General features: G+C 33.1%; 1 protein-coding gene across 1 annotated transcript in view; it reads right to left on the bottom strand.

Moving 5' to 3' along the window:
- Window positions 1–10,976, bottom strand: part of cog5 (component of oligomeric golgi complex 5) — a 103,833-nt gene continuing 92,857 nt past the window's right edge. Inside the window, exons 18-22 of the mRNA XM_056456210.1 lie at window positions 9,720–9,957; window positions 8,466–8,542; window positions 3,441–3,567; window positions 3,050–3,129; window positions 1–1,101 (exon numbers count right to left, since the gene is read on the bottom strand). Coding sequence (XP_056312185.1) covers window positions 990–1,101; window positions 3,050–3,129; window positions 3,441–3,567; window positions 8,466–8,542; window positions 9,720–9,957 — 634 coding nt within the window. The 3' untranslated portion in view covers window positions 1–989. The remainder of the gene's footprint in view (window positions 1,102–3,049; window positions 3,130–3,440; window positions 3,568–8,465; window positions 8,543–9,719; window positions 9,958–10,976) is intronic.

The raw sequence follows: 10,976 nt of genomic DNA, 5'->3' as shown, positions 1-10,976 counted from the left end.
TTCTGTGATCTATTAAAGTATAGTTTTTATTTCATCTTGCTAAACATTTCTTTCTTTAAAGGGATAGTTCACCCAAAACTGAACATTTATTTTACTCACAAAATGTTTGAGTTTGTTTCTTCTGTCGAACACAATTGAAGATATTTAGAAAAATGTTGGACTTCCTACTATGGAAGTCAAGGGTTACTGGTTTTCAGCATTCTTCAAAGTATCTTATTTTGTGTTCAACAGAAAAAAAACACTTAAGTGTGAGTAAATAGTGAGTAAATTTCAGTTTTTGAGGTGAACTATTGCTTTAAATGCATCCTCTTTCTTTACAGTCTATGGTCCTCCTGCAAAGTAGCATATTCATTTCTGTAGTGAATATCTACTAGCAAATTTAGTATAAAATATTCAAACAGAAGCCAACAGATAAATAGTTAACAATTAAATCAACCTGAATCAGCTACTTATGATTGACATGACAATATTTAATCATAATTTACACATTTACATCATGTGTTCACCAAACCATTCACTCTGATGCACCCAGCAAACCCAAAAAATACGAATATATGTAGATTTGTTAGTCTTATTAAAGGGATAGTTACCCTAAAATGAAAATTTACTCACTATTTAGCCTCCCTCAAGTTGTTATAAACCTTCATGAGCTTCATTTAGTCAGATATTTTGAAGAATGCTGAAAACCAGTAACCATTGATTAGTATGAAAAACAAATACTATAGAAGTCAATGATTACAGGCTTCCAGCATTCTTCGAAATCTCTTCTTTTGTGTTTAATAGAAGTCATAAAGGTTAATAAGAACTTGAGGGACAGTAAATAGTGAATATTCGAAGAAATGATGACAGAATTTTCATTTTTGGGTGAACTATCCCTTTAAACCCAGTATAAACAAACCAAAAGAGTCATAATAATGTATATAAAGACTGAGTGTAGTATTGTAACTATAATGAACATTATTTTAATAAGACAACTCTATTTGCAGGTTTTATGATGCACTTGTGGCTTTCTGCAGCAGCTGGAGCATGATGGGATACACTGGAGCAAACTCTTTTCCCTGCCTGGATCGGACGGACTGCACATATGCTTCCAGTGCCCCTCTGCAACAAAGGAAAGTCTTATTTTATTTATTTCATTACAGCTGTGCTGAAAAAACCAAGGCTGCTGTGCTTCAGAACACCATTAGAGAGCGCTGATGTTGCACTGAGAAATTCAGCTCAGGACTGCTGCTTGTGAAATATCAGTGTTCATACAAATAGTTTTCTTTGATTATGAACAGCAACAACAACAATAAATTACATAAAACAATAGCATTTACTCACAGAATCCAAATTAAAGGAATACAATATTCTAGAGCAGAGCATAATTAGAAAAATGTATATTTATTTAAGGGACGCCATATTTTTCTAAGATACAAAATTGTAGTCAGTGTATAAATGCAAGACAAAATTAAATAGGCTTTCAGGGACGCAAAGTATGAATTAAAGAAAATTTTATTAAAACACTAGCAAAATAAAATGTTAAAGCAATGGAAATATCATGGGAAAATTAATTTGTAGGTAATTAAAATATTTGTTGCTGAATCTTAAAATATATGATTCATAAAATTCTTAAGCATAAATATGTAATATTTGCAACAATTAAATTGGCAAGAAATAGCTTTGAATGCAATATTTTATAAAGATAATTAAAAAGTAAAAACCAATAAACTAAAAAAATACTAGCAAAATAAAATGTGTATGAGTATATGATTCATAAAATTCTGAAACATAAATATATAATATTAATTTCTCAATTAAATTGGCAAGAAACTGCTTTAAATGCAATGTTTTACAAAGGTCATTCATAAATCAAAGCTAATAAAATAAAATAAAAAATGCTAGCAAAATCAAATGTTAAAGCCATGGAAATATGGAAAATTTTGTAGGTAATTTAAATATTTGTAGCTGAATTATAAATATATGATAAATAAAATTCTGTGACATGAATATATAATATAATATTTGCAACAATTAAGTTGGCAAGAAATTGCTTTAAATGCAATTTAGTTTTTTAAAAATGTTTTATAAAGCTAATTAATAAACAAAAGCTAATAAAATGTAATTAAAAATACCTGCAAAATAAAATGTTAAAGCTATGGAATCATAAGTATATGATTATCATGAATCATAAGTATATGATTATCATGAATCATAAGTATATGATTCATAAAATTCTGAAACAAAAATATATAATATAAATTTCTCAATTAAATTGGCAAGCAACTGCTTTAAATGCAATGTTTTACAAAGATAATTAATAAATAAATGCCAATAATATAAAATAAAAATACTACAAAATGTTAAAGCAATGGAAATATGGAAAATTTAATAGGGTAATATAAATATTTGTAGTATCATAAATATATGATTCATAAAATCCTGAAACATAAATATAATAATATTCACAACAATTAAATTGGCAAGCAATTGCTTTAAATGCAGTGTTTTATAAAGATAATAAACAAAAGCTAATAAAATAAAAATACAATACTTGCAAAATAAAATGTTAAAGCAATGGAAATATAGAATATTTTGATAGAATAAATATAAGATTCATAAAATTCTGTAACAAATATATAATATAATATAATATAATATAATATAATATTTGCAACAATAAATTGGCAAGAAATTGCTTTAAATGCAATGTTTTATAAAGATAATTACCAATTAAACAAAAGCTACTCCATACATCCATATATATATATATATATATATATATATATATATATATATATATATATATATATATATATATATATAGTATACATTAACTAATTTATTTATTAAATAAATAAATATTTATTTATTTATTTACTAATGGTTATTTATTATTATTTCCTGATATTTCCATGCATGGGAACCTTCAAATTTGTAGCTCATTTTAATATTAATATATTGCATAGCCAAGATGCTAATCAAGTTTTCCACCAGAGGGAGTCATTGGGAAAGTTTATTGTGAAATCAACCAAAATAAAAAAGCGTAGTTTTGAGCCTCAGATCTTACCTAATAAGAGTGAGACGGTCCTTCTCTGATGGATGGTCATCCAACCATTGAGAATAGCGAGAGATTGACCACTCCGCTCTCTGTTTATAAGGAAAAGTAGTGTTTAGTCCACAATCTGAACTCTTTTAGAAAATGGCTCAAAGTATCTTCATGTTTCCCAAGTGCTCAAAATTAAATCAGTCATATGGTAGAAGCTTTTATCTGAAGCAGCTTACAGGGGGTCAATCACATGAACACTGGGGATTATTTAATTGCCCCACTCAAGGGCATTATAAACAACATTTGACCTCTGCTTGCTAACACCAAAACCTAAAACCTCAATCCTTGAGGATCTATGAACTAGGAGAGGTTTCCATCGCTGAGCAATTCCAGCGTTATGGATGTGACGTACCTGATGTGGTGATTTGAGTTCAGCCGGGGCGCGAGTGAACATGAAATGCAATATGGTGCTGTAGGGAATCAAATCTCCCAGTGCTTGACTGCTAGCGATGTGCTCGCTCGTTTGAAACAGCAGCGGCCTAAAACAGAGACAGACAAATATATTCATATTTATCGGGAATCCCAATTTAGAGTCTGAAATGAATGCTGAAGATTTGCAAGGTAGGTGCACACATGAAAAGTAAAATGTCTGTGCATGCATAGTGGATCTTCCAGTGTGTTCACTACGGATGTCAACTCAATGCTGACAAGATGAGAAATATATTGCTGAAAAAAGTCCCGGTTTTGCTGCAATTTAAGGATTCATTTTTGTGCTTGAATACTATATTTGTTCATTTTGAATCACAATTTAGAGTCTTAAATTAATTCTGAAGATATGCAAGGTAGGTGCACATGAAAAAAAGGCCAACAGATTCCCAAAATATCTGTTCATGTTAAAGTGGAGCTCAAATATCAGTTACCTGTGGGTTTACTGCAGATATCAACTCAAAATACATTTGAAAAATCCCACTTTCACTGAAACCTTGTGCTCATTTTGTGCTTAAATGCAACATTAGATTGTTTTTTTCACTTTGAAACACAAAACAGAGTTTGAAATGAATGCTGAATATTTGCAAGGTAGGTGCACACATGAAAAATAACGTGTTCATTGAAATTGCACAAATGTCTGTCAATGTTAAAGTGGACACTGCAGATATCAACTCAATGCTGACAAGATGAGAATTATATTGCTTAATTTAAAAAACAGTCCCAGTTTCACTGAAATCTAGAATTCATTTTTGTGCTCAAGCACAATATTATATTGTTTGTTCACTTTGAATCACAATTTAGAGTCTGAATTGAATGCTGAACATAGGTGCACACATAAAAAATAACATGTCAATTAAAATTACACCAATTTCTGTCTATGTTAAAGTGTATTTTCCAATAGGTTCACTAAAGAAATCTACTCACTGCTTAAAGAAATATATCACAAAAAAAGTCCCATTTTCACTGAAAACAATACTATATTATTTGTTCACTTTGAAACACAATTTAGAGTCTGAAATGAAGATATGCAAGGTAGGTGCACATAAAAAGGCTATTTAAAATTCCCCAAATATCTGTACATGTTAAAGCGGATTTTCCAGTGTCCACTGCAGATATCAACTCACTGCTGACAAGATGAGAATTTCATTGCTAAATTTATTTTAAAAAGATGTCCCAGTTTTGCTGAGATCTAGGATAAATTTTTGTGATTAAACACAATATTATATTATTTGTTCACTTTGAATCACAATTTAGAGTCTGAAATGAAGATTTGTAAGGTAGGTGCACATAAAAAGTCTATTAAAATTCCCCAAACATCTGTGCATGTTAAAGTGGAGCTCTAATATAGTTTAGCTGTGGGTTCACTGCAGATATCAACTCAAAATACATAAAAAAAACCCAGTTTCACTCAAATCTTCAATTTATTTTTGTGCTTGAACACAATATTATATTATTTGTTCACTATAAATCACAATTTAGAGTCTGAAATGAAGATTTGCAGGGTAGGTGTACATAAAAAGACCATTAAAATTCCCAAAATATCTGTGCATGTTGAAGTGGATTTTTTAGTGTGTCCACTGCAGATATCAACTCACTGCAGACAAGATGAATAAAAAGGTCCCAGTTTCGCTTAAATCTAGGATTCATATTTGTGCTTGAATACAATATTAGATTATAAAATGAAGTTTATATTAAGTCATAATTAAAATTGCTCTCATTTTCATAAACAGAAATCAAGCAAGATTATGATTATTCCTTAAAAATACATTAATCATTGATTGACTGGAAATCATACACTGAATCGCTTGGGTAAGTAAAAGCACACCACTTTTCAATAAGTACCAATTATGCAATATAATGAGGTGGAAAAGAAAGCTTATTATGTTTTTGAGTCTTATTTTGAATCAGTTTAATTGCACCATTATTTTCATACAAAGAGAACAATGCAAATCCATGCATTGTTTTAAGACATTCCTTTGTTCAGCAAGGGAAAATCGTACATCTCTTGGGTAAGTAAACCTGCGGTAAGTACACTAACAAGTATGCAAAACACTCAAGCCTTTACAATAAGAATAGCTATGTATAATTTTTCATGCACAACCGATGTCAAAAGATAAAAGGTTACAAAACAACTTCATGAATCAACTTCAAATTAAAATACACACACGTCCCTGAACTGTATTATTATTATCTAATCAAACAAGCTTATGAATAGGAGAAAGAAAACAACATAATTTAAAAGCTGCACTATTTTTAAGCACCCTCATATTTCAGGGTGAAATTTTCATTTCGCCCTTCTGTTAGCGGTCTCTCATTAATGTGATCTTCATATTAATAATTATATCTCTACTTTAGGGCTCATCTCTAATAACATCTATCCCCTGTGGATGCCAGACATCATTTTGCATGCTTACACACACTCATTGAGTAAAATAAAGTTGCTAGTGGGGAATCAGGCCCTAGTACATGAGGGATCCAGGCACAGCAGCTGCTCCCAGAGCTGGCAAAGATGGCAGCGCTTTAATTTGATTAGCTGTCCTGTGAGACCTCATTGATGTTTATTAAGCTGCCTGGAGGAAGTACAGAGAAACACGCCGCTTGAATCAAATCCATCTGTGAACCCGAATGTTAAGGTGTTCAAAATATGATACGTTAGTTCTGTAGGCTTTAAAAACACATCACCGAAATGTTCCCCCAAAATATCTGTGCATGTTAAAGTGGAGCTCAAATATCATTATCTCTGGGTTTACTGCAGATATTAACTCAAAATACATTTTAGAAATCCCAGTTTTGCTGAAATCTTAAACTCATTTTTGTACTTCAATACAATATGATATTATATGCTCACTTTAAATCACAATTGACAATAAATGCTGAACATTTTCAAGGTAGGTGCACACATGAAAAATAAAATGTCCATTACAATTGCACAAACATTTGTGCATGTTAAAGTGGATTTTCCAGTGCGTTCACTGCAGATATCAACTCACTGCAGATAGAAGTACATTGCAAAATAAATAAAAAAAGTCACCCCATTAAAATGAATAATAAACCCCTTTATTTACTGAATGCAACCCAAAAGTAAGGATGTGTGGGTCTGTGAAAACACATCACCCAAAACGTTCTTGAACATGATCTGCTGATACTATGCTGCAAGAACATGCTTTGTTGCTTTGCAAAGATTCACAAACTAATAAACCGCTCTATTAATTGAACGCAACTTAAAAGTAGCGACATGTGGGTTTTTAAAACACATAACCCAAATGCTCCTGAAAATGATGTCCAAAAGACTATTTGGGCATATTATGCTGCAAGAATATGCATTGTTTCTTTGGAAAGAGTCACAAAGTAGTAAACCGCTCCATTATCTGAAAAGTAAGGATGTATGGGTCTGTGAAAACACATCACCCTGATGTTCTTGAACATGATTTGCTGATACTATGCTGCAAGAACTTGCATTGTAGCTTTGCAAAGAGTCACAAAATTATAAACCACTTTATTAACTGAACGCAACTTAAAAGTAGGAATGTGAGTCTATAAAAAAACACATCACCTAAATGTTCCTGAAATTATGCCCAAAAGAAAATGTGCTCATATTATGCTTCAAGAACATCCATTGCTTTGCAAAGAGTCAGCAAATAATAAACCGCTCTAAACTAGTCGGCTAATGAAAGCAGTAGTTAACTACACGATTAATTGATTAAAATCACCATCATTTTAACTTTACATTAAAAAAACAAGTTAAAATGCATTGTTTTTAAACGAGTATTTGGGCGTAAGTTACCTTTTTGGTGGACCTCAAATGTTTTTTCTTCATGTCAGTTGTGATGAGCTCTAAAATGCATTGGTATATCAAATAAAATGCATCGTTCCTATAATTTTAGACTTTTAATTTTAATGTTGGCTATCGATATATAAAGAAAAATGTTTAGAATTACTTAGAGTTTTTGTCTTGTTTCTAGTCCAAATATCAAAAAACACTTAAATCAAGACGCATTTTATAGACAAGCAAACAAATATTGCCTTGTCCTCAGAAAGAATAAGTCAAAATTAACTGAGGTTTTCCTTAAAACAAGCGAAATAGTCATGTTTTCACTTTGAAATAAGATTATTTTGCTTATCCCATTGGCAGATTATTTTGTTATTGATTGAAAGAAGCATTCAGCATTGTTGTTTTAAGTAAATAAGATATGCATTGCTTGACGTTGAGTAAACGCTCTTCTACATGAAAATGCATAAAATTGATAATGATAATAATGAGAGTGTACAATATATGCATGACCTATTTTCAGCAGAATTCTTTGGGAGGTGTTGACAGCTGTGATTAAATCTTTCTTTTAAATCTCATAGCATTTTAAGTATTATATTGCATAAACAAATCATTTCTTCCGATATGTATTTGGAGGGTTTTGAGCTTTAAGAGTACCTACTTAATCGAATTACGAAACCTCATTTTAAACGACTATCAAATTAGCTTTAGCACACATCTGATCTCAAAAGATGTTAATTTTCTTATAAAAGACTGACAGAAAACTTTAATTTGGAAAATATTCATCGATGGATCAAAATCAAGAAATGTGGAGCTGCCAGAACTCAACCTGAAACAACAGGAGCAATAAAAGGTGAGGACTGGAGTATCATCCAGGCATAAAATTTGACACTCACTTCTCCTCAGCTAATCAGACAAGCATCTCCATTAATAACCTTCCTTTCTCTCTCTCTCTCATCGTTAATTAACAGCAATTTTCAGAGGGATAACTCCAGGCGACCTCTTCGTCTCAGCGGGGGGAGGATGAGAACAGAGGATAACACAAAATGAGAGTGTTTGTGTGAAAAATCGACACAGAATCACTGTGACATGAGGAGCTGCGTGCGGTCAGTCGAGGACAGGAAGATTAATTCATCTGACATCATCCAGACTGTAAATAATAATAATAAAACACCTCACCTGAAAGAGCGCAGCAGACGGTACGCTTTTCCCAAATCTGACACTCGTCTGCAGAGAGGAGCCACGGCTAACTCCATCTATAACACATGGACGAGAGTTTATTCGCAAACAATAACAGCAAGCAATCTGTAGGGTTTAAACTAGGGCTGTGCGATGGACCCTTTTCACATTTTTGGGTTTCTCAGGAGAGAAAATCTGCATATTTGGGTAAACTTAGAGCGCAGTGAATGGAAGAGTACAACAAATAAGGTTTTTACAATCCTATTTGCTGAAATAATAAAAGAAAAACTCCACGATGGTGTTATGAGGACGTCCAGAAAAAGGAAAAATAATTGCGAGACTGATAACGACAGCCAGAAGGAAGAACATCAAGGTCTGGATTTGGAGTCTCACTCAAAATTTAAATGGATAAACACAATACAAACTGATCCAACTTTGATGTAATGTCCTAAAACAAGTCAAAATGAGGCACAGTAGTGTGTGCGGCTTCCATGTGCCTGTATGATCTTCATGCAATGCCTGGGCATGCTCCTGATGAGGTGGCGGATGGTCTCCTGAGGGATCTCCTCTCAGACCTGGACTAAAGCATCCACCAACTCCTGGACAGTCTGTGGTGCAATGTAGCATTGGTGGATGGAGCAAGACACGAAGTCCCAGATGTGCTCTATTGGATTCAGGTTTGGGGAATGGGTGGGTCAGTCCAAAGCATCAATGCCTTCGTCTTGCAGGAACTGCTGACACACTTCAGCCACATGAGGTCTAGAATTGTCTTGCATTAGGAGGAACCCAGGACCAACCACTCCAGCATATGGTCTCACAAGGGTCTAAGGATCTTTTCTTGGAACCTAATGCCACCCCAACACCATATCTGACCCACTGCCAAACGGGTCACGCTGGATGAGGTCACAGGCAGCAGAACGTTCTCCACAGCATCTCCAGAATCTTGGTGTGCTCTGGCAAATGCCAAATGTCCTGGATGATGTTGGACTGTAAGCACAACCCCACCTGTGGACGTCAGAACTTCATACCACCCTCATGGAGTCTGTTTCTGACCATTTGACTGACCGTTTCTGACCGTTTTGCTGGGCACTGGCAGTGCCTCTCCTGTTCCTCCTTGCACAAAGGTGGAGGTTTACCCAAGTTTACCCAACTATGATGATTTCCACTACTGAGAATCCCAGAAATATTAAAAAAGGGTCAAATTAGAAAGAAAGAGACAAATAAATAAGGTTGTGCATCATATTTTGTCCTCACCTGAGCAAAGTCCGCCGCCAACCTCATCTTCCCACCCTCTCCGAGTGGACGGAGGAGGCTGGCATGACGGATAAACAGCGTTATGGCACGCTGGGCGATTTTCTCCGTACTGTCATACAGGAAGTCCAAACACTGCAACGGGCGGAAGTAGTCATTCATCACTCGTGCAATAAAGCCCTGCAGCTCACGCATGTACAGAGAGCATGGCACATCCGGACGGCCACCCGCAGGTAAAGGACTGGAGAAAAGCACAAAAGAGTAGTGTAATGCAATCTTGTAATGTGAGCATAGGCCTGAGCAACAAGCAACACCATTGATTTACTTTGTCACATAATCAATATTATAAATGTGTAGCTACTGGAACTGTTGAAACACACGCAGGCACGCACACACAATGTCAGCAAAAGAAGGTCACGTTAAGGCATTTCAACAAGTGACAATCAGATTTTTCTGCCTTTTTATCTTAAATGCACAAGGTGGCATTTTTTTGGGGGGGGGGGGGGTCTCATGATAAGGATAAATTCACACACACACACAAAATGACATTAAAATCTGAATGCATTTTTTAATCCTGCAATTAAACATGCATCGTGTTTGTGCATCTTTTGAGGATTTTTTTGTTGCAATTAACTTTTATTTTTGATGATTCTCAAAATCTTTGGTGACTATATTTTGAGTACAAATGCTTTAATAGAATGATTGTTTAAATTAAAATCAGTATACATTTAAAGGCAATACAACAAATACAGTCACAATATAGATACTTATTACCAGAAATATACATTTCATATATAAATATATATATATATATATATATATATATATATATATATATATATATATATATAGATAACCTTTAATTTTGACCTTGAGATTCATCTTGATTTAACAAATTTGTGATTATTTTGATGTATTATGTGGCAATTAGATTTATTTTTGTTTTATTTATTTTATTTTATTTTTTTGTATATTTTTAATTTTATGATTGTCAATATTGTGATATGGTATTTAAGATTACAGGTAATTGTTTAAATTAAAATCAGCATATATTTAAAGACATTATATAGATAATTAAAACAGAAAGAAGTGGGACTAAAATTATATGCATTTATATACAATTGTTATATACATTTTATATTTATTTATTTGGACTTTTGTGTAACAAGATAGCCTTAATTTTGACCTTGAGATTCATCTTGATCAAACTAATTTGTGAATCTTTTGAGGTATTCTGTGGAATTTTTTTTGATTGTTTTA

This window comes from Danio aesculapii, chromosome 4 (assembly GCF_903798145.1).
Source record: "Danio aesculapii chromosome 4, fDanAes4.1, whole genome shotgun sequence".
Classification (NCBI taxonomy): domain Eukaryota; kingdom Metazoa; phylum Chordata; class Actinopteri; order Cypriniformes; family Danionidae; genus Danio; species Danio aesculapii.
Note: the sequence above shows the minus strand (reverse complement) of the source record. Positions and strands in the feature narration are given on the sequence as shown.